The sequence below is a fragment of the Python bivittatus genome, unplaced genomic scaffold, assembly GCF_059951505.1.
Source record: "Python bivittatus isolate LINGU-HERP-01145 unplaced genomic scaffold, Pbiv_v1 ctg000340_np1212, whole genome shotgun sequence".
NCBI lineage: Eukaryota > Metazoa > Chordata > Lepidosauria > Squamata > Pythonidae > Python > Python bivittatus.
Window position 1 is genome coordinate 3,099,702 of NW_028277056.1, and position 23,140 is coordinate 3,122,841.

Here is a 23,140-nt window from a genome sequence, read left to right on the forward strand (position 1 = left end):
CTGTTCCCCCCAGTGTTTGAGTCTGATGGTTAGGCGACCTCTGCTGGCTACATTTTTTTAAATATATAAATTGGGACTGTTGTTTTAACTTTGGACGTTCTGGTTTGTATTGTGTGAAACTGTTGTTTTAATCTTGACCACTGCCTGGAGTCACTCCTGTGGGATGGGCAGCAATATAAATCATTTAAATAAATAGATAAATCTTCCAGGTTCCGTGGTCTGTTTCCAGAAGACCTTGGCCAGTTGTAGGGCTTTCCTCTTGTAATCAAAAGTAGACTTTCGAGTCCATCCCATCCTCTTCTGGGTCTATGAAATGGAAGTTAGGTAGTAACAGGCAACGTGTCCATCATTATCAGGCCCAGCCCAAGAACAATGATGAAACTGTCCAGTCGAGTACAGTCCCTTTATTTGCTTACGCTTTATAGACAGAATCTTGCCAGACTAAATCTATACTACAGCAACTAGTGGATCTACCCTGGGAGATTCTAGGGAGTGGCTACCCTGAACCTCTTTTGCTTCCCACGCTCCCCCTGCGAACTGTGTTGTCTTTTGTCTCCTTTCCCCTGCTGGAATGCAGCCCCTCCTTCCTGATAGCCTTGATCTCCCACATCACCCTCCTCGTAGATACATTCCATCACAATCATCCTCTTAATGGTGATGTTTCTAACTTTACGTTACAGGTGTCAATGGAGCTTGCAGCTGATAACAAAGATTTCTCCAATACCAGAGCAACCAGCACAGCACTAAGAGCTCCTATTAGTTCCATCAGGAGCCATGGCACAATTTTTCAAGATTCTGAGAGAAGCCCCTCTTCTACCAAAAGCCCTCAGCCTGCCAAGCAAAGTAACTGCCAAGTCCCAGTGAGAACTGAAGATCCTTTGCCTGCCACTTTTGAAAGGCCCCCAAAGGATGTGAGTCAGCAGCCAGTCCCTCTGCCTGTCTCCCGGAACCTCCTGACCCAGATGAGCGCCTTGGAAGAGGAAGGGTTGCTGCTCCACGTCTTTTTGATGGTCTCAGAGGGGCAGATCACTCTTCCTCCAAACGTTGGGCTGGACAGCTCTTGTAACATGTATTTAATTTGCAAGCTCTTTAGCACCGAAGAAGCTACGAGGTCTGCCATCATATGGGGAACTGTGCAACCCACCTTCCATTTTTCTCAGGCAAGTCACAGCTTTCTAATGTTGTCCAGCCCTGTGAGAAATGTAGGGAGAAGTAACAGAAGGAAGAGCGGACATAAACAATCAAGAGACAAAAGGCAAATTTGTTAGCAGCTCATCTGAAAAATGGCAGCTCAGCCCAGGTAGAGAGAAAGCTGGGAAGAAACATTTAAATCATTCACAGAGCATCTGTCTCAATTATGTCCTATAGTTCCCAAGAGTCTCTATTTAATCCAGATTAGCATTAAAGAGACCCTCAGTCTGTATAATCCTTGCTTCCTTGATGGTGCCCAACCATGTTGGGCTTGTAAAGACCCACAGCCAAAATATAGGAAATGATTTTGGTAATACTGGTCCTTCAGCCATTCAATAGCATCAGGGTAGCTCTGGCAGTCTTGAGATCAGGGAACAAATTGCAGACCCGCCCTTAAGATTGGATGGGTAATTATTAGACTTCCATAGTTCACTCAGTTCTCCAGGCCGAGGTCCATGAGTCAGAAATATGTTTCTTCCCAAACCGATGCCATTCTGGGCATACAGGCCAGTTGTCACTACTATCTGGTGATAAAGGTCTTCTCAGTCCAAGCCGTGGCTTACTGCCCCTTAACAGTGGGGAATGTGACAGTTCTGAGGACTGCAGCTACCAGGATTGCCAGCCAGCAGGACTCCTGGCTGCGACTCTCCTAGAGCTCGGTATGGTAGCCTGTAAATTTGTTGAATATAGAAATTTTTTCCTCTGGTATCTCTTTTCTTTCACCCCTAAGGAAAGATATCCTCAAACATTTCGCCACTCCTTGATTTAAAAGCTGAGAAGCTTCCTAGGCAGAATGAAATGGCTGCCCTGCCTTCAGATTTGTGGGCTGCTCCACTAAGAGTCCAATCCACCCTCTAGGTTACCCCAGTTTCTCTGACATCAAAACATCTGGAGAGGCTGAAGAACAACGTCATGGTGATTGAGGTGTGGAATAAGATGCTCAGCCCTGGAGGAGACAGGCTGTTAGGATTGGCGAAGCTTCCCCTACATCAGTTCTATGTTTCATTCAAGTAAGAATCTTCCTTTGCTTTCTAACGCGTGCATTTTGAAACAAGCCTTTTAAAAGGGGAAATTGTTTTTTTGTTTTTTGTTTTTAAGCATAATTGGATTGTCAAGTCCCTCACCCCCAAGTGGTCATCCTCCCTGGAGTTTCTCATTTTTTAGTCTGTAGGTGGAACGTTTGCTCTGCAGAAGACTCCCAGAAATCCAGGCGCTTTAGGTTTAGGGTTACAAATGTGTTTTTATATACCTATTACATTTCTAGCCTGCTTGTTTTCTAGCGGATCAAGGCTGTATGCGTGCTTCTCACCCCTCTGTTTTGTCTTCACAATAATCCAGTGAAGTTGGCTAGACTGAAAGATTGTCACTGGCTGGTAACCCCTCAGTTGAGGGGGATTTGAAGGTAGCCCTCTTCGCAGTGACTCTGACACTTTAACCACTGCACCCTTCAGCTGTGATGAACTACAGGCACCATCATTCTCCTGCAGCATGGCCATTGGGAGCGATAGTCCAGCTCCTCTACAGAGCACCAAGCTGGCTGACTTCATGCATACAAATTACAGCAAATCAGGCCTGGTAATTGCTTCTGCTTCTTCCCTCTGCAGAGACCCCAAGGTTTCCAGCCTGCTACTACAGGCTCAGTATCCTGTGCTGGCAGTGGACGGCCCCATGCCTGTGGTTGATGTCTTCACTGGTCAAAAGAACGGGAGCCTGAAGGTCATCTTAGCCATGGGTTCTGCTGATCAGGTGTTGGCGCTGCAGAGGCTCAAGAAGGAAGAAGGAACGGCATCTCCGAGTGTGCTGCGCCCACCACACTCTCTAGATCCTCTCCCTGCGCCCTCCCCAAAGGTGCTTCCAGATCATTGTTAGACCAGGGCCCCTGCCCTTTTGGGGCCACAGGGCATGGGTCTTTATTTCCCCAAGCGTTTCAGACGGCATACATTGCTTTCATTTTCACCAATTGGAAAGAGAGAGGGGTTGAAAGAGCATGGCTTGACCAACAATTCTTGAACTTGGGTCTCACTAGTCCTGATCCAGGACCTTACATTATGGCGTGCTGGTCACAAAATTCCATTCACAAGAAGGCAAGCTTTTGAAATTGCTCCTTGCCTCCCTCTGAAACTGAGCAGCTCCGAGCACCTTGGCTTACTTTTACCTTTTTTCTAGTCAGTGGGGACCGTTCCCTATAAATCCCCAGGCTGCAGCAGTCCACCATTTTTTACTGCAAATCTGTCTTTGGGGCCTGGGTGGGGTCCAGGCATGGTAAGAATCAAGGCAGCCCTGGAGGTTGTCCGTTTTCTCACTTCAGACTCACTTCTCTGCTTCAACATCTCTAGAACCATGGAAGTTCCCTGGAGGTTGGAGCTGTCTCTGGGATCCCAGCATTAAAGAGAAAAAGTCTTGGGCTATGTGGTTGTGGCTGCTCCAGCAGTCAAGTAAGCCTTTTCCTAGAGACCCCAGTCTTTAAGGAAGTGGCATGGGGGAAGGAACTGAATGGGAGAAATGTAAGGGATGTAGAATTGTTGTGTGCATCAAAGCGGCTTGGCTGTTTTATGTATGGTACAATGGATTGCTATTTTAGACTAAGTCTAATTAATGCCTGTAAGATTCCCCTTTCAGGCTGCCTTACCCCCCTTATTCCATTTCTTTTTTGCCTTATTCAGCTGTCAAACAGAGAAAAGGAAGGACTGGTGGAACATATCTTTGAGATCCACATCAAGGGTGTCAAAGGCCTCACGCCCCTCCAGTCCACCGTCTGGGGAGAAGCAGACTGTTACGTCCAGTACCACTTCCCTGTTCAAAAATCAGAATCTGATATGCTCCATCAGGCAGAGTTAAGCGAATGGGGTGAGTTTGTGGAAAAGACCCTTTCAAACAGGCTCCCGCTGTTCCCTGTACTCCTTGTCCGTATTCTTTGCAACCACAACTCAGTTCTACCAGAGTATGCTCATGCTGTTCTGCACAAGCAAGGATCACTAGTCTAGCGGCTGCGTGGCAAGCCCACATGCCACCAACTAGGAGCTACATGGAGCGCACTGGCACACACTCTGGATGTAAAGCAAGCCTCCTCATGTTATGGCTACTCTGATGTCATGGATGAAGTGCCAGTCTGGTAGATCTCTTTTTGTTTCCACTTTTTATTTATATATATGTATGTGTGTGCGTGCGTGCGCACACATGTTTTAAAACATTTAATGAATAAAATAAATGACCACATAAAAGAAAAAAGAACATGAGAAAAGACATAGTGGTTGGCAAATAAAATGTCAGTAAATAATCAGAGAATTTACAATTGTCATAAAATTTAGAATTCGTTATTTCATTGATGAAATCATTAATTGAATATATAAAACTAGAACCATTGTATCACCTCGAGCAATGATCGTAAACCACTGCAAAACTCTAAGCTGTAATATTTCTACTAATGTCACCACTATTTATCATTATCTAAAACCAGTCTGGTAGATCTCTGTTCTACCTGCTAGCTATGATAGTGACTTTGGACTGGCACAGGATTGTAGTGAGGATTAAAAGGTGGGGTGGAGGGAATCCATGTACATAATCTGGAAGCCCTTGGGGAAATGGTGGAATACATACGTAATAAATCAATATGGCATCCAGCAGCCTGTGTTTGCACGTGTCCTCTCTGCTAGCAAGTCTGATGCCTTTCTGTGAGCTTTTGCTACGAGAAGGACCGTTAGAGAAGTTTCAAAGGCCTGCAGAGAAGCTGCTGCCAGAGGAATGTTGCCTGCAGTTCATCCAGCAACTCTTAAACCATCCTTTCCTCCCGCAGACCTTGAGTTAAAGGCTTTCCGTACGTCAACAACTTTGTGTGTTCCCGATCCCACCTTCAACGATGAGCACCATCACTCTCTGCTGGTCCCAGCTGACATCCCAGTTCAGCGGTTGCTGCTCAGCGCTTTCTCTGCCCAGAGCTTAGCCGGAGAAGGGGGAGGAATTCATTTCGAAATCTGGTGCAGGTATGCACCGCAGGACTTCGTCCCTGTAACGCAGCCCACCCAAAGGGTTCAGCCTGTTTCTCCCCCCTCCCTGTATCACGTGGTGCTGAGGATGACAGGAGCTCAGAGGGATCTTGTGGGATCTTGTGGGAACTCAGGGAACTCCCCAGATTGCGCTCCTGTCTCCCCTCAGTTGTCTTTTCTGTGGGCGGAACCTACCCAGATCCTTTAACCAGACCTTAGAGGGCTTGGTTTCATTTAAAACCAACTAATGTTGTAATTTTATTCTTAATTGTACACTGTTCTGGACATTTTGTACGGAAGGGCACTAATCCTTTTGTTGCCTGGCCCTGCTCTTCTTGGAAGGAATTGTTGAGAGATGTACCTGGGCTGGCATGGCATTTCAGGGGCCACAGTCCCAAAGTGGGAGTGGGTTGCAAGTGTTTCAAGCATCTGTTAGGTTAAGTCCCCCACGTTGACCCTCAAAAATCCCAAATCTCCAGGAAATGGGGGGAAAGGGGGACAGTTATTTGGCCTCAGGTGCCTGGGGACCACAAAAAGGGGGCTGGCAGGCTGCAGGCTGCCCCCACCCTGCACGTTCTGTGCCTCCTGTCTGGCTCTCAGGCTTAAAGAAGGAAGCACAGCTCAGGAGGAGAACGTTTGGCTTTGCACGCAGAAAGTTCCAATTCTGTCCTCAGCAACTTATTTTTTTTATATGTATATTTATTGAGAATTTTTTTCAAGCGATAAAGGACAAATCTGAAAGAAAAAGTAAAAGAGAATAGAAGAAAAATAAAAAATGTGAAAAACAAGAAAGAAAAAAGAAGAAAAATTAGCTAAAGAAACAAAAATATGTGACTTCCGACCTTCTTTGTTACAGGAATTAACAAATTCATTACTCAGCCTCCCTCCTTAGTATTACAAAAATCCCCTCAGCCCTATGTGTAACTCTTTTTCCAACAGCCGATCCATAAATCATCACTTCACTTAAGTCCATAAAGGGTTTCCAGCCTTTTAAAAAGGGGCTTATCATTTTGTCCCTGACAAACCAGGCAACTTAGTTTTCTATTGTCTTTGGTCTCTCTGTTTCTCCAGTGGCCACCTGAATTGTAGCTTGCAACATTTTGGTTCCTCACTTCCACAGGTATTACTATCCTAATGTCCGGGATCAGATGGTTGCCAGAGGGAGCCTGGCCCTCTCACGGCTTTGCGCCATGGTGACCATGCAGCACCGGCAGGACGTGGGGATCCAGACTTTCCGCCTGCCTGTAATGCCAAGAGCCGGCAGCTCAGGGGAGCTCCATCCTCCTTCCTCAGGTAGGAGAAGGCACTTGATGCTCCCGAGCAAGGCTGAGGGTTGATCATGGGAAGGTCCCGGGACAGGCGCCATCCGGCTTCCCTTTACAATAGCAGGCCAGTCTATTTGGTCCTTGTTCGTTCTGAGCCACCTCCTGAACTGGAAAAAACAATCCGGATTTGGGTAGCCTTCTTACAGGTCAAATGGGGTCATTCTGTAGCAGTAGCAGTCCACACAAGGTCTGTGCAGGCTGAATAACGTTAACCATTAACTCAGATATTGCCGTTCCTTGGAAGGAGGATTCATAGCAAAAGGCGTAAGCGTTCTTTCTAGGAATTTACTTGTACAGCTAGGTTTTCCTTTGCTTGATTTCAAGATATTCTTCCCAGTACGTTCTCTGCTACGGGTCTTGTTTCCGTTTCAGGGAGGCGTAATGAGCTGCAGAATGTTGTGTCAGCAAATATATATTCAGCAATTAATCATTACACAGGAAAGGCTGTATTTTGAGATTTAGAATCAGGTGAAAATGCAGAGGCTTCCCTTTCCCTTACCTGCAGCCTCTCCCCAGGCCCTTCTCTTTCTCGGGGCTTGTTTTCATTCTTACGGCCAGTTGCAGGGAGGAACAGCAGATCCAAACCAAGGAAATGGGAATTAAAAGGGGACAAGAGTTGAGCAGCCCCAAAGCTGAATCTGCATTCTTCTCTCCCTACCCCTTTTTCCAGGTTTGCTTGAAGTGAGCGTAAAATACAGACACGCCCTGAAAATAACAGAAGGCCTTCTGGCGGCTCAGACCGTTCCTATTTCTGTCCAAATACACGCAGCAGCTGGACTGCAAGCAGCAGCTAGGTGAGAAGGAACCAAAAGCTCAGCACACATTTGTTCTGCTTCTCCCCATTCAGATGTCTGGAAACTGAGCCACTGAGATTAGCTAACACTAGATAAACTGACGTTCTTTAACAGGGCATCTTCCCTCCTGCTTTTAACCAAGGGAGGGGCCGCCTTTTGGCTAAAGGAGGCATTTGGTATCTATGAGGCCTCTGTACCCAATCCAGTTCTGGCAGATTTCACAGTGCAAGAAGAGCAAAGGTTTCAGCAAACAGGTGGTGGACTGGCTTTCCAGGGCAGGGTGGATCCAGCGGTAAAGCAGTGGAACAGTCTGGGCTTCCCTTTGTTGATTTAGTGGATTCCTGCGCTGAGGAGTGTGTTGGACTGGATGACCTTGAAGGTATCTAATTCCAGTTCACCCATTTTAGGTATCCTGGCTGTATCCCCTGCTGTACAGACTACAGATTACTCGTGATCCCTGCCCTGGGGTTGGCTAGTCTCACCTGCTCAGACCGTCAGAAGATTGGTCTCCCTTGGCACTGATCCACTAGTGTTACCCACCAAATGCAAATTGTCCCTAAGGGCCTCCAACGGTTCAAGGTGTGCCATTCATAGTTTCCACTGGGTAACACTAAGCAGATGCAGTGGTGAAGGAGAAATGGATTCCCTTTGCTATCACCTTAGAATTGTGAAGTGTGAAGATATCACAAGGATCATCTAGTCCAGCCCTCTGCAGCATGCAGGAAAACCAATTAAAGTATCCTCTAGAGGTGGCTGTCTGGCATGTTCTTAAAACCCCCCAGAGATAACCTCCACTGGCTAAGTGCTAAGACACCGCTCACAGCATTGCTCAGCAGTGTTGTTCTTGTATTCCTTGTGCATTGTCTGCCACATGCACTGCCACATCAGTTCTGTTGGGAAGGCTTTGTGATGAGCCAAGGACCAAATGGCCTGGGCCATTCCCTCAGTCCCAGCAGGGAGAGGATTTCGGCAGGATGGCTACAGCTACATCTACAGAGGAATCCCTCATCAGCAGTGACCCCAGCAGACAGTGCAATCATTTAGATGGTTTCTGACCAGGGGACTCGATCCTCAGCCTCAGCCTTCAGTTGAACTTCCTGCTTTACAGGAAACCCCAAACTCAGTTGTCCAGAGCCAAATGCAAAATAGTGCCTCTCCCTCTCTCTCTCTCCTTCCAAACTTTGCTTAGTTTCGTAGTATGAGGGGAGGCACATACTGCTGGTGCTGGTGCTGGTGCTGTTAAAAATTTGGAAGTCCAGTTTGTTGCAATCTGTCTACCACGAGTCAGTAAATCCAGCGTACTTTCTATCAGCCTCTTCCTTTAGTCTCGGAACATGGTCCAAAACTTTGTACACAAGTTTTATTGGGAAATCATATGGGAATTTTTCAGCAGACAAAGGTGTGGAAGGGCCAGGAGTTTGCAAACATCCCTACAACATAATATTGTCAGAAAAGAATTCATTTAGAAGCTTCTGAATCACAGTAACTGTGTTTATGTATTGGAAAGTGTTGTTTCAGGGTGCCAGGGGTTGATTTTTTTTTTTTTTTTTGGATATTGGTATTGATTGTTTCTGTTATGTTTTTATTGCTGTTGGTGAGAACTGCCCAGAGCTATGGCCCGTAAGATGGACAGCCATAAAAGCCTCTTTAAATAAATAATTAAAAGTCTATTACAAAGTTTTGCTCACTCTTTGAATTAAGCTGATTGAAGCAACATGTGCACCAAAATTAAGTGCTGCGCTTCAAAGAAGCCATGGCTTGCTTTTGAGAGATTATTATTATTTTATTTAAATACATTATTTATAATTTATTATTATTTCAGACTAGTATGTCTGAATGATAATAGAACAACTGTTCAACCAAGCCATTCCCAATCAGTTCAGATCTTCTGGGATTGGCTTCCTGAAATTGTATTCCATCCTGCAAATGTTTTGAAAAAATGCTATTTATGTAGATCAGTGTTGTCCAAACTTGGCCACTTTAAGATGAGTGGACTTCAACTCCCAGAATTCCGCAGCCAGCTGGGGCTGGCTGGGGAATTCTGGGAGTTGAAGTCCACTCATCTTAAAGTGGCCAAGTTTGGACAACACTGATGTAGATGTTTCAAGAGAGGTCAGGTAGGTCAGCTTCAGGTGACAAAGCAGCAAGGCTTTTTCAGGAATAGCTGTGACCAGCTGATTCGCAGACCTGCAGTCTTAGCGGCAGAGCTCCTGCTTTGTCCATAAAAGGCCCTTGGGTTCAGTTCTTAGCATCCAGACTGAGACCTCTTTTGGCAGGTTATGGGAACCTCCTGTGCTCGAAAACTTGGACAGTCGCTCTCCATCAGACAAAATCAGCTTCCCCCAGTTGTGTGCATTGAGCTGAGTTGCCTGGCAGTTTGAGGAGTTGCGGAGCCAAAATTCTGGAATGCAAACGCTATCCTACATAGATAATCCAACTAAATAGGAAGAATCGTAAATGCCCTGAGTCTCTGTTGCATCGTGATAACATAAAATCAGTCCTAACTCATGTACTACACAGCACGTGCATTCTTTTTTTGCTGCTCTTGAAGGTGGTTTTGGCATATTTTCTTCTCGTTGCTTAGAGCTGTGGCGAAAAAGTACCCTTCATTCCAATACAGTGCAGAAATTGGGCTCAACACCTACGTGTCGATACACATTCCCTTTCTTCCTGAGGCGGAGAGGCGCAAGACACGAACCGTGGCTCGCACTTTTTGTCCTGAGTTTGAGCATCACATTGAGCTCCCCTGCAGTCTTGTGGTCCAGAGGAGCAGCGGAGAAGCGTGCTGTCTCGGAGAGCTCTTGCAGCTGTCGGAGATGGTCTTCCGCGTCTACCACAAGCCCCTGAACTCAGGTACCACAAATGCATTGGGTCCGGTTGTCAAACTTCACAACAAGCCCAGATGGTGAACAGAATGGATTCAGGGAACTGATGCATCTTCAGTTGTGAACGCAGCTGTGCTTTTGCACAGCTTCCCTTAACCTGATTGAGATACGAGAGGAGGCATTTCCAGAATGCGCTCTTCTTGACTGGCACCAAATGGCCTTCGTGGCACTGCCAGGGTGCTCTAATGGTTTCAGTTCCCCTGCCTGTAGTGTAAAGGAGCGTTCGGAGGACAGCTTATTGTATGCTTACTAGTAACAGGAAAACAGCTAGCTGGTCTAGGTTCTAGCCAGTCCTGGCACCCAACTGCATCCAGCATCTCTCTGAGTATATTACTTTTGTTCCTTCCTACATACCTATAGATTCTTTCTGATTCTTATATAGGTTCCCACTGAACTTCTCTTCTGAGAATTGTTCCATATCCATGACACTATGGGCTCACTCACAGTGCTGGGTCTTCTGAATCGATGACAAGATCCTTCCTATTCCAATGCTGAAGGTTCAAGACTGAGATTCATTTATTCCCTGGATCTGTGATGCAGCTTTCTTGTCACCTTTTTAAAGAGAGGGTCCAGGGGGCCGGGCTGGGCTTAGTTTTCATGTTTTTCATTTACATTTGGAGGCTGTATTGTTGTATGACTGAGTACCACAACTGCTTCTGCACTGGACTTCACACAACAAACTTTGCTTTACAAGGCACTAGATCTTCTTTTTTAAAAATAAAAACATCTGAATGAAATGAAACGAAATACAGTCAGGTAGGATTTGGAGCCGGTGTGTAGCAGGGGAAATGTCATTGGACCCCAGTACTCCTTCTGTTGGGAATCTAGGACTACTCTATATTGACACCCTCCAGGGGGATGAATTCAGATTATTATGATGGAAAGTCTGCATCATAACCTTGATTTACTCTTTCAGCTCCAAATGCATCTCAAGCTGTAAAGGATTGCCTGCTGGGAACTGTCACAGTTCCTACCAGAGACCTGTTGATTAGAAGATCAGGTAAAGACACCATGTCACACTATGAACTCTACATTTGTCATGAGCCTGGTGCGCAACCTGGAGCAGGTGGCATCTGTGGCCAGGAAGGTCTTTGTTCAGGTTCACCTGGTGTGCCAGCAGCACCCTTCAGACAGTTACTCATGCCCTGGTCACCTCATGATTGGATTATTGCAATGCGCTCTACATGGGGCTGCCCTTGAAGACCGTCTGGACGCTACGCCTGATTCAAAATGCAGCAGTGAAACAGTAACGTGCAGTAAAATGCAGCGGCGCACACAGCGCCACTGTCAGCATACCCATGTATCACCACTGCTGCACGAGCTGCATGGGTTGCCAGTCAGCTTCCGAGTGCAATTCAAGATGCTTGTTGTTACCTATAAAGCCCAGGCTGTCTATGTGGTTTTATGTTTTATCTGTTTTTATGGAGTTTTTTGGTTTTGTATGCCGCCCAGGGTTCATCAGAGTTGGATGGCTATAACAAATTTGAATAAATAAATAAACAGTACAAAGTTAAAGATAGCATTTTCTTTTTATTTTACAAAAAGTCAGTAATGACTTGTTCTCTTTGTGTTTCCTCACAGGTCTTAGAGGTTGGTACCCCATAATTCTCCCAGAGGACCTCTTGCCTTCTCGGTGTGCAAATGTCATGCAAAGCATAGTTGGAGGCTTGGACATTTCAGTTGCATTTGTTCACTCTGGAGACCAAGAGCGTGTTCTAGATGCTGCTAACCTTTTAGGCTGGAGTTGGAAGGAAATCCATACCAATGATCTGTTGGAAGATAGTGAGAGTGAATGTCAATCCCCTTCAACACCAGTCCATGTGACTATTTCTACCCCTAGGCTGTGGCTGCCAGTACAGTGCACGTTACTTGCAGGACAAACACGCTTAAGTAAAAGTATCTATTGCTACCTTCGCTATAAATTATATGATCAAGAAGCCACCTGGACTTCACTCAGGAGGCCAAAATTAACTGAAGATGAGAAGCATGTGACTGTGACATTTAAGAAACCCAAACAAATGGAGCTTCAGTCGAGTCCAGCATTATTATGGTACTTCAGGGAAGAAAAACTGGAATTCCAGGTGTGGCGAGCTTATGGGAATGACTGCAATATGGAAAGACCACTGGACACTGATCGCTTGATCGGATCAGCATATGTGGACCTGGCACCACTTACGGACAGCTCACGAAAGAAGAAAACAGTTAGTGGTATGTTTATAGCAGTTTTAAAGGCAATCGTTAGCCTGGTTCCTGGGGGTATTCAGAAATGATTTTGAATTTGTGCAGGTTCAGCACCTCTCTCTTACTCATTAAAGCAGTCACATCTTTGGACTGGAAAAAGACACGGTTGCTTTAGTGACTAGCAGAGAGATGTAGCATGGCAGCCCTGGTGGTCACCAATTCCGCATTGTGTTTTATTTACTCTTACTGAAGTATCTGAGGGTAGCTATTACATATATCCTCTGTGTCCGGCATATTTAAACAAATGAAATTGGTTGTCACAAATTGTGGCAATGGCTTTTCAGAGGACTGTGCAAATTTTTGAAGGAGTGGTTTTATCACTGTCTTTGATATCCTAAAACAGGTGAGGGATAGGTCTCTGTTTCCTGCTCATGAGCACCTGAGCAAAACAAAGTGCTGGATTAAGATGGGCATTGACCTGCTCCAGCTGGCCTCTTCTCAGGTGCTTATGGCATTATGATGTCACTGGAGAGGACAGAGTTGAAATTTTATGACCCAGATTTTTCCTGTGGGGTATTTTAAATTCAGCCTGATTTGGGGGGATTTGGGATTTTCTAAAAGATGCAACGAACACTTTAAGCCTCTGCAAGAATTAAGCTGCCCCTTTACCTCTTAAATTTGCTAAAACAGGGTGGGGGGGAAGTTTCAGAATTTGGGGGTTCTGGGGCAATGGGGTTCTCATTGAGGCCAGAGATTCTCCACCTCTGTTCCGTATGAATCCCAAATTCAGTCCCCGTCAGTTTTAGTGCAAAGGGTCAGGATCAGGTGACAGGGTCTGCCTGACTCCCAGGAGAGAAGCAACAATAAAAGCACAATCTGGTTCAATTTAAGGTAGATTCTACAGCACCATGAACCATGTTTCTGCCCAAACAATGGGAAAGTAGACCTGCTTTTTACCTTTAGAAAACGAAGCAGCTTTTTCTCAGAGGGGCCGGATCTGCATTTAGATTGAGCCTCACTGCTCTCTTTGTTACAGGTGTCTTTCCCTTGTTCCGACGAAATGCTGTCAACTTGGGGGGAGCTGCGCTACGCATTCACGTTGCAGTGACTCCCACTGATCCATGCAGCGGACCTGGGAACACTGAAGATGGCAGGGACGGCAGCAGCAGCAGTGATGAAGAAGAAGAAAAGAAGGGAATGGAGCAAGACTTGGAAGTCCACTTGGAACCAAATCCTTCTGTGGCAGAGACCCTCAGGGAGGAATCTTCTGTGAACGATCTTGAGAAGACGTTTGCTGTTAGTATTCTTGTGGAAAGAGCCATGCACTTGAGCTTAAAAGGTAAGCAGACCTCCGGATTTACAATAGTAGGTGAAGTCTGCAATCCTCTTAGGATATAACACTAACCCTAACCTAACCCTCTTTTTTCTTTACACTGTGGCCTTCAAATTCATCATCTGAATGGCCTACAATATAATTTTTTAGAAATATCAGAAAAGCTCTAATCCATTCGGATAAGCTTTAAAACAATAGCTCTCTAAAAACAAAAAGAACTGGGAAAAATTCCAGTCCTTTTTGTAAAAATTCTGGGTTTTTTTTTTTCTGGCTGCCTCCTGACTTACTTGTTTAGAGAGCAAAATGTAGCTGTTATTCTCATTTGCAAAGTCACACACGTTCTTGGATTGAGAAGCTACTTATACCTTTGTAACAATGCTTTGCTAGAATTAAATTATCTTAATTTCAAAATAATTACTTGTGGCGTTAAAGCTTCGTGCGTGATCTGTTTTGTTGAATGATCCAAAGGCAGGTGGCTTAAGTTATTGCCTTCTTCTAGAAATAGGCTGATCTGCAAATTCCCCAAAGATTTCCCAATAGACCAAAAAAAAAAAATTCTGTGTTTTAAATACATTCAGATTAAATATTCCCATGAGTCCAAAATATTTGCCTATAAAAGAGTCTGCCTGCTGCATCTCAGCATGTGTACCTGCCATTGTCTATTCAGTTTCTTCAAAACAGCCTTCGTGAGGAATGGATTAATTCTGGTATTGTCTGCCACGGTTGAGTTTGGATCGGTATTTATGCTCTGTTCAGCAGAAATAGCTCAGACCATTATTCGTTCTTGAGGCAGTCCCAAGTCCATTTTTTGTAATTTAACATTTTGCAGTTCTAACTGAATTGCCACATTTATTCTCTCTTCATTTGGAAGTGTGAAGTCTTGATCTTGAATAGGAATACATATTCTCAGCCTATTTCAACTAAGAGTTGTATGATTATCTTACAGCTTTTTCAACAGAGCAGCATGTGAGTTGCAGCAGAGAATGAAATCCGTTTTTGGTAGGCTATGATTATGATAAAACAATCAGTAAAAGAATGCAAAATTCAAGAGTTTTCAGTGCAGCCAAGCTGGAAGTAGAAATGGGCAGCCATCAAATAACCCGTTGTTTTGCTCTTGATTCTGGTGACTTTGTTCCCAGAATTGCCTCCCACCCAGAATGTTTTCCTGACCCTTGTGTTCTGCACTCCAGAGTGCAGGCCGTTTCCCAAAAGGTGTCCTTACTGTTCCATCCTGATGCACACCGACTTTGTGCTGAATGTCAGCTAAACTAGATTAAACCAGTTAACCAATTAGGCTTCTCATATTTTCACAATAAATGCTTTTGACAAACAACAGCTTCAACCCTGGTGTGGCTTGAAAGCAGGTTAAAGAACAGTCAGAAAATTATTTCCAGAGCTTCCTGCCCTAGCTCAAAGTACCACTGCCCTCTTCCTTGCACTGCTGACAGATTCTTCCTGCAGATTTTTCTGTCTTTCAGGAAGAGCTACTAAGTGCTTCAGCAAATTCTGTTTTTAAAAAGATGTTTCTCAAAGTGTTAAACAAGACCAGACATTTAGAATTTGCAGCTCAGCTTGAATCAGAACTAATGAATGGGACTGGTCGTCACACAGGGGCATAAAATGGGGGATCAGAAAAGAAAAGGCTGTATATATTCATAACCGAAGTTTAAATTTAAGCAGGAATGGCTCCCTCATATACGATATATCACAGAGCAAGCCAGGTTTAGACATTTGGAATATGGTTTTTAAGAAAAAGAGAGACCTTTTTCAGTCTAGTTCAACTAAGAGTCTATGATTGTATTTAACTGCTTCTAGTTAAAAATAACTGGAGCTTTTTCAACAGAGCAGTGTGCGAATTGCAGCATTACATAAAAAGATTTAAATAAATATAAGCAACAATCTCCAATATTTCAAGAAAAGTACAAATACTTAAGTAGTGATTAGTGGCTAGGGACAATAGAACGGAAAGGAAAAATGAGCTATCAAAAGTTTTTAAGATTTTTTTTTAACATCTTACTTTACATTTTTACTTTGTTTCAGTATCTCACTTTTCTGTAACTATATCCTTTATTATCAGCTTGAAAAATGCATAGTGACTATACGTTTGTAATAAAGTTTCCTATTTTTGAAAAAAAAAAGTCAAGATGGCAGGTTCAATTGTGCTTTTGCAGCCGCCATTTTGACTTTTTTGACACCCCATCTGCCCCAATGAGGCCTGTGTTGCCATGGACCACTTATTTGGGGCAAATATGCTGCAGTGTATATTATTCAAGACCATAGCTATAGAATCTTATTTTAAAGTGGCCAAGATTATGCAGTCAAAACCAGAAGTGGGTATATTTGCTTTATTTTTGTATACAGTGATAACTTTGTTGGACAAGGATGACAAAAATGCATTAGTTAAAAGTGCAGCGGGCAGGTACCAGAAAAGGATAGCCATTGGGAGACAGAGGAGTCGGAGGGCCATCCTGGGTATAAAAGCAAAATTGGTGTCCTGGGGAGAGGTTTGCTACTATTTCCAGGGGTTGTGCTCTTCTGTGGCACCCTGGTAACAGTGGGGGAGAATGTGCGATGAGATACGACAACGAAAAGAAAGAAGGTGGTTGTTTTTTCTCCCAAACGTGACAGGCATCACATCTGAAGGAGAAGGAGAGAGGAAGAGAGAGGCACGACCCAGTAAGGGCAGAGGTAGTTTGCTTTCTGCACCATGTAAGGATAGCAGGGCAGAATTTAGCCGGCTAAGAATGGTAACTTTCATTTTCCAAAGAAATTTAAACTCAGAATGTTGCTAGTCCTTTCAGGTTCTTTAGTATAGGCCACGTGCAAGAAACCAGAATCACAAAATCATTCCCCACCCAGATCTCTTTCACCTTAAAGCAGTTTTGCAGCTCTTCTGGTCACTGTGCTCTGCAGAGGCCGTTCAGGTGAAAAGGCTTTTGTTTCTTTGTCATGAAGTTGTCTTAGAATGTCATAACTGCAAACTGATTCTGAGTTAATTGGTTTCAGGGAGTCCTCTTGCTGAACGGGGAGTAACTTCTCCCAGTAGCTATGTATCTTTTGTTGCCACTGACGTCGATAATCCTATTACCACAGAAACAGTGGAAAATACAGACTCACCTGTTTGGGATTTTCAGCAACAGACTAGGTATGTAAGAAAAAGGTCCTCTGAAATCAAAGGTCTTCTCAAGTGACAGCATTGGTCTACTGGCACAGTTGCCAGAATCAAAGCAGGAAAAACTTTGGTGGTAAAAGAATGGGAAGTATCTCATCTGAATCCTTGTTTTCCATTTTCTGTTATCAAGCTTTGTGTAGCCTACAAAACAACTTATTTTTATTTTTCAGAGCTCCTAATTTTGTACCTCTGTTGAACATACAGTGGGGCAAAAAAGTATTTAGTCAGCCACCAATTGTGCAAGTTCTCCCACTTAAAAAGATGAGAGAGGCCTGTAATTTTCATCATAGGTATACCTCAACTATGAGAGACAAAATGAGAAAAAAAATCCAGAAAATCACATTGTCTGATTTTTAAAGAATTTATTTGCAAATCATGGTGGAAAATAAGTATTTGGTCACCTACAAACAAGCAAGGTGTCTGCTCTCACAGACCTATAACTACTTCTTTAAGAGGCTCCTCTGCCCTCCACTTGTTACCTGTAGTAATGGCACCTGTTTGACCTTGTTATCAGTATAAAAGACACCTGTCCACAACCTCAAACAGTCACAGTCCACACTCCACTATGGCCAAGACCAAAGAAGGACACCGGAAACAAAATTGTAGACCTGCAGCAGGCTGGGAAGACTGAATCTGCAATAGGCAAGCAGCTTGGTGTGAAGAAATCAACTGTGGGAGCAATAATTAGAAAATGGAAGACATACAAGACCACTGATAATCTCCCTCGATCTGGGGCTCCACGCAAGATCTCACCCTGTGGGGTCAAAATGATCACAAGAACGGTGAGCAAAAATCCCAGAACCACACGGGGGGACCTAGTGAATGACCTGCAGAGAGCTGGGACCAAAGTAACAAAGGCTACCATCAGTAACACACTATGCTGCCAGGGACTCAAATCCTACAGTGCCAGACGTGTCCCCCTGCTTAAGCCAGTACATGTCTGGGCCCATCTGAAGTTTGCTAGAGAGCATTTGGAGGATCCAGAAGAGGACTGGGAGAATGTCATATGGTCAGATGAAACCAAAGTAGAACGTTTTGGTCTAAACTCAACTCGTCGTGTTTGGAGGAGAGAGAATGCTGAGTTGCATCCAAAGAACACCATACCTACTGTGAAGCATGGGGATGGAAACATCATGCTTTGGGGCTGTTTTTCTGCAAAGGGACCAGGACGACTGATCCGTGTAAAGGAAAGAATGAATGGGGCCATGTATCGTGAGGTTTTGAGTGAACACCTCCTTCCATCAGCAAGGGCATTGAAGATGAAACGTGGCTGGGTCTTTCAGCATGACAATGATCCCAAACACACCGCCCGGGCAACGAAGGAGTGGCTTCGTAAGAAGCATTTCAAGGTCCTGGAGTGGCCTAGCCAGTCTCCAGATCTCAACCCCATGGAAAACCTTTGGAGGGAGTTGAAAGTCCATGTTGCCCAGCGACAGCCCCAAAACATCACTGCTCTAGAGGAGATCTGCATGGAGGAATGGGCCAAAATACCAGCAACAGTGTATGAAAACCTTGTGAAGACTTACAGAAAACGTTTGACCTCTGTCATTGCCAACAAAGGATATATAACAAAGTATTGAGATGAACTTTTGATATTGACCAAATACTTATTTTCCACCATGATTTGCAAATAAATTCTTTAAAAATCAGACAATGTGATTTTCTGGATTTTTTTCCCCCATTTTGTCTCTCATAGTTGAGGTATACCTATGATGAAAATTACAGGCCTCTCTCATCTTTTTAAGTAGGAGAACTTGCACAATTGGTGGCTGACTAAATACTTTTTTGCCCCACTGTATATGGTAATCGTGTATGCTGTATGTTTCCGCTCTTCTCTAAATTTCAGTGGGTGACATTCTGCATTCATTTTTCTGCTGTTTGATACAAATAAAATGTAAAAACAGTGTTTAAATAGAAGCCTGTGGATATAGGTTTTTGCATTTCTTGTAATAGGCAGAGCCATGGTATTATTGATAAGATCACTGAAATTTGAGCTGCCAGCATATTTAAAACGCTGATAATTGCAAGGTTAGTTGCTTATGTTTTGAGACAGTGCTGAAAGGCAGCAAAAACCATGACCTGTAGATTGTTCTGGAAACAAGGGCATTGCTGCTATTATGCCCTGCCCACAGCAACCAGCATCCTAGACCAGCTAAGGTTACCTTTATCCTTTTCCAATTCTAAACATTCCTGCCTCCATCTGTAGGGGGCTGGGAACACTCCAGACACCAACAACTCTGACTGAATATACCCAACCACCAAGGATATAGACGATCAGTTTTGAAAGAGAAATAAGGTTCCTAAATAGATGTCCTCCTTTTCAGGAGAGGCATGCAAAATGTCCCATAATTGAAATACCTGGAGCTTAGAATGGCGTTTTCTGACTGGTCTTGAAATGTTTTGTGTGCCCCTAAGCCAGAGATTTCGGTTGCAAATCCAAATTGGTTCTTAGTATAATTATTACTTCTATGGCGCGATTCATCCCTATCATGGCAACAGACAGTTCTCTTTCCCAAGCTGCTTACAATCTCAGACTTGACTCAGGTGTGGTTGTTCAAGGAAGAAAGAAGGATAGAGGAGAAGAAAAGGAAGCAGAAAATAAGCATCCAACTCATTTACTTAGGTTTGATTTCACTCTGGGTAGAGGATTCAGGGGTTATAACTAAACTCCAAGTCTACCACAGTCTGTGGTCATTCCTCAACCTGGGCTCTTCAGACCTGATAGACTGCTCTGGTGCCTGGAAGGAAGTTAGAGCTTGCTGTTCAACATAATTGGATAGAACCAGATTGGAGGAAGCTTCTGTACACCAAACGACTTTCCATATAACACGTTGGAAAGTTAGTGCTATTTTCTCCAGCTATTGTTTAAACATATTTCTCCTTCATTCTTTGCAGACTCTCCAAGGAACTTCTGTTGGATTCACAGAAAACTCTGGTCTTCAAAGTATGGCATAAAGCAGGTATCTCTTTCTCTAATTATAATTCCTGCACAACAAGCAACTTCTAACTGCAGCACAGCAATCTTTTCTAAAATGGATTGCTGTGTCTATCCATCCTCAGTTGTGATTTTTATTGTTGTTTGTTTGTACTACAGTTAGATGTAAATGGATACTAAGTAAATGAACTGCTGCTGGTACTAATAATTGAATATAAGGTGCCCAGAGTTTTTTTAAGATGGGCGGCTATATAAATGTAATAAATAAATAAATAAGAATCTTATCAAGCAAATCAGGGCTTGATTGTTGATATCCTGTAACCCAGATTTCTGCAATAGAAACTTCCTAGTTTAAATTTGTTAATAAGGCCTAAATAGGTGATTGACCTGTTAGGCTTCCAGTTCAACAGGTAAAAACAGTTCCAAGGGGAAGAAACACTTTGACCCTTCAGGCAGGCTGCAATTGTTCTGCCAACTTTCAACAACTATGGGCTCCTCTAAGCAATTGTTTGAGCATTTGAAAATGAAGATTGTTCCCTTTTACAAGGCAGGGGAAGGCTATGAAAAAAATTCCAAATCGCTTCCAGCTGACAACATTTTGGGGTGTTTTTATTGCTGTTTGTAAACTGCCCAGGCTTATCTTGAAGCTATATAGGTCTTATTTATAAATAAACAATTTCAACTCCAAGAAATGTGGTTAAAAAGTCAAGGCAAGATCTGAAAAACTAAGAAATATCTCTGACTAAAAACTGGTCAGATTTTCAAATGCTCTTTGAAAAGTTTAGCTGAGACTACTTGTCCCTGTTACAATGCAGTGCTGCTTATTCAACAGTTCTCTGTGTGAGAGAGTTGTCAGAAGGAAGCCTTTTCTCTGACCTTATCACAAAAATCATTTCCAAAAGTATACAAGATAAGCTTGAAATCCTGTGGAACTAAGTGCTCTGGACTCATGAAACAAAAATGGAATGGTTCAGCCACAACCCCACAAGGTATATTTGGAGAAAGAAAGGGTAGAGTATTTGAAGAAAGCAATATCTTGCCGCCCATAAGCACATGGGTGGCTCTATTATGCTCTGTGTGTGGCACCTGGTGGCAGAGGAAGAAGTATTGTATGGGTGGAAGGTAGAATGAATTCCACTAAATAGTGTATTCTAGAAGCAGATGTCCTACAGACGTTAAGAAATTGAAGCCTAAAAGAGGTTGAAGCCTCTAGCAAGTCAGTGATCCAAAACATGTCACCAAAATCAGTCATGAAATACTTACAGAAAAGGAACATAAAAGTTTTGGAATGGCTTTCACAGTTTCCAGACTTGAATGTTATCAAAAATCTGTGGGGAGGTCTCAGCCATGCAGTACATGCAAGGAGAACAAAGAATATTTATAAGTTAGAAGGGTTCAGCAAGGAAGAGTGGGGAAAAATTCCAAAGCAGAAGACAAGTAGGACTCTCCTGCTTGAAGAAACGTTTGGGAGCTATACTTTCTGCCAAAGTAAGTATTAAGAAACATGGATTTGAAAGCTGTCCAAACTTTTGCACAAATTATATTCAATCTTTTCTTATTTTGAATCTGTAAGCAACTGTAAATAAATAGTAAGCATGCATTCAAATTTGCAGCGAGATAGATTTAACTTTGCATCAGGTAAGAGTTTGTATTGGCTTTTGTTCATTTGGGGATTCATTGAAACATACTGTTTGACCAGGGTGCCTAAACCTTTGCATGTAAGTGATAATGGGAACTACAGTCTTAACCATATGGAAGAAAGCAGGTTAAGAAGAGGTTAAACTAGAGCCTTCTGATATTCTTCATTTTCTGCTCAATCCATCGCCTTTTCCCTTGGCGTGTTTGCCCATTTGGCCTATTTAGGGGCTAATGGTTGGGAATGGTGGTACAAATGGAAATGGTGATACGCTGCCCAGAGTCAGTTGTTGAGATAGGCAACTATAGAAATCCAATCAATCAATCAATCAAATCAAGGTTTCTTATTGCAGTTCCACAAGGTGCACATTTTAACTGACCCTGCTTAGATGGCATGCCTGCCTTTACATGCTGTTCTTCCCTGCAGATATTGAACGAGTGATAGGATTTGCATCCGTGGACCTCTCCCCCCTGCTCTCTGGCTTCCAGTTCATCTGCGGCTGGTACAACATCACAGACTTCAGCGGACAGTGCCGAGGGCAGATCAAAGTTGCCGTCTCCCCGCTTGAAAATATAACTCATCTGAAAGAAGAAAGGCAGGCAAGAAGCTGTCAGACAAAAGCATCAGGATCCTCTGTATGTATCGTTTCCAGTTTATCTTTTATGCTTCTGCTTGCTGGACCAACAAAATGGTCTGTAAAGTTGCACAGCCGTTGACTATTTCGGGCTCGCACAGTATGGGAAAGCATAGACTTCTTATTTCAGTTTTCTACAACTATCAGGATGTTACTTGGGGCAAAATATTGTATTATTTGACACTGCCATTCACTTAGCTCCATATGTTCTTTTTCTCCCCCACCCAACCTCCAGACCTGCCTGCTGTTGTCTGCCACACCCCACCTTTTTTCCTTTGCCCTGCTGGTTGAGCCATCTCCCCTGGGACTCCTTCTCAGACTGCTTTTCCCAGCTCCACTGGCTTCCCTTCCCTCCAAAGGCATGTCCCTTGCTGAACAGTGGGCTTTTTACACCCAGCACAGACTCTCCCCTCCTGCGGGTCGTAGTTCAGATCTAGGTGCAATTTGTCTTCCTCCCAAAACTATTACCGTTTTCTTTTTTTTAAGTATCTCTTGTCAGTCTGGTGATATTTACTGTTCTTCACTGTTGATACCGATACCGATGTTATTTAAATGATTTCTGTATCTTCCTTTGGACTTGTGTTATCCTGAAACTTGTTCAGGCTAAATTTCTAATGAATCATATACTTTGTGAGATAAAAAACCAAAGGTTTGGTTGGCTCTCTGAAGAGCCCCTGTGCACTTTAGTATGATCAAATGAATATCCACAGTTCCCAAAAAAATCACATATAGACAACAAATACTCGCATTTCGTTTGAATATGGTTTCTGCCATAATTGGCTAGCCTTTAAAGTACATTGCACTCTTTTGTCCGTATTCTATGAAAAAATTCTCATTGACTTTTCTTTTTTCTGAGAAGGAAGCCTGATGAAATCTCCCCTTGGGCTCCAAAATGTGGGACTTAGCAGAACTGCACATTGTTCCAGCTCAGGAAATGCCTTGCTGTTTCTTTATTGTCCCAGAATGCCAAGTGGAATCTAAGCGTTGCAATACCTGTTAGTAACGTTTTGTTTTTGCACCTTTGAGTCAGTCTTGACTCTTGGTGTCTACCTAGACAAGTCCCTGCCATTT

At 43.6% G+C, this 23,140-nt stretch overlaps 1 protein-coding gene across 4 annotated transcripts in view; it reads left to right on the top strand.

Moving 5' to 3' along the window:
* C2CD3 (C2 domain containing 3 centriole elongation regulator) overlaps window positions 1-23,140 on the top strand; it is a 59,096-nt gene that overhangs the window by 15,669 nt on the left and 20,287 nt on the right. For all 4 annotated transcript variants that reach the window (XM_025171268.2, XM_088140436.1, XM_088140437.1 and 1 more), the window contains 14 exons: window positions 681-1,160; window positions 2,050-2,201; window positions 2,796-3,039; window positions 3,855-4,038; window positions 4,985-5,171; window positions 6,295-6,467; window positions 7,170-7,293; window positions 9,878-10,146; window positions 11,095-11,178; window positions 11,760-12,386; window positions 13,396-13,698; window positions 16,699-16,837; window positions 19,760-19,824; window positions 21,862-22,070. In XM_025171268.2, coding sequence (XP_025027036.2) covers window positions 681-1,160; window positions 2,050-2,201; window positions 2,796-3,039; window positions 3,855-4,038; window positions 4,985-5,171; window positions 6,295-6,467; window positions 7,170-7,293; window positions 9,878-10,146; window positions 11,095-11,178; window positions 11,760-12,386; window positions 13,396-13,698; window positions 16,699-16,837; window positions 19,760-19,824; window positions 21,862-22,070 — 3,240 coding nt within the window. The remainder of the gene's footprint in view (window positions 1-680; window positions 1,161-2,049; window positions 2,202-2,795; window positions 3,040-3,854; window positions 4,039-4,984; window positions 5,172-6,294; window positions 6,468-7,169; window positions 7,294-9,877; window positions 10,147-11,094; window positions 11,179-11,759; window positions 12,387-13,395; window positions 13,699-16,698; window positions 16,838-19,759; window positions 19,825-21,861; window positions 22,071-23,140) is intronic.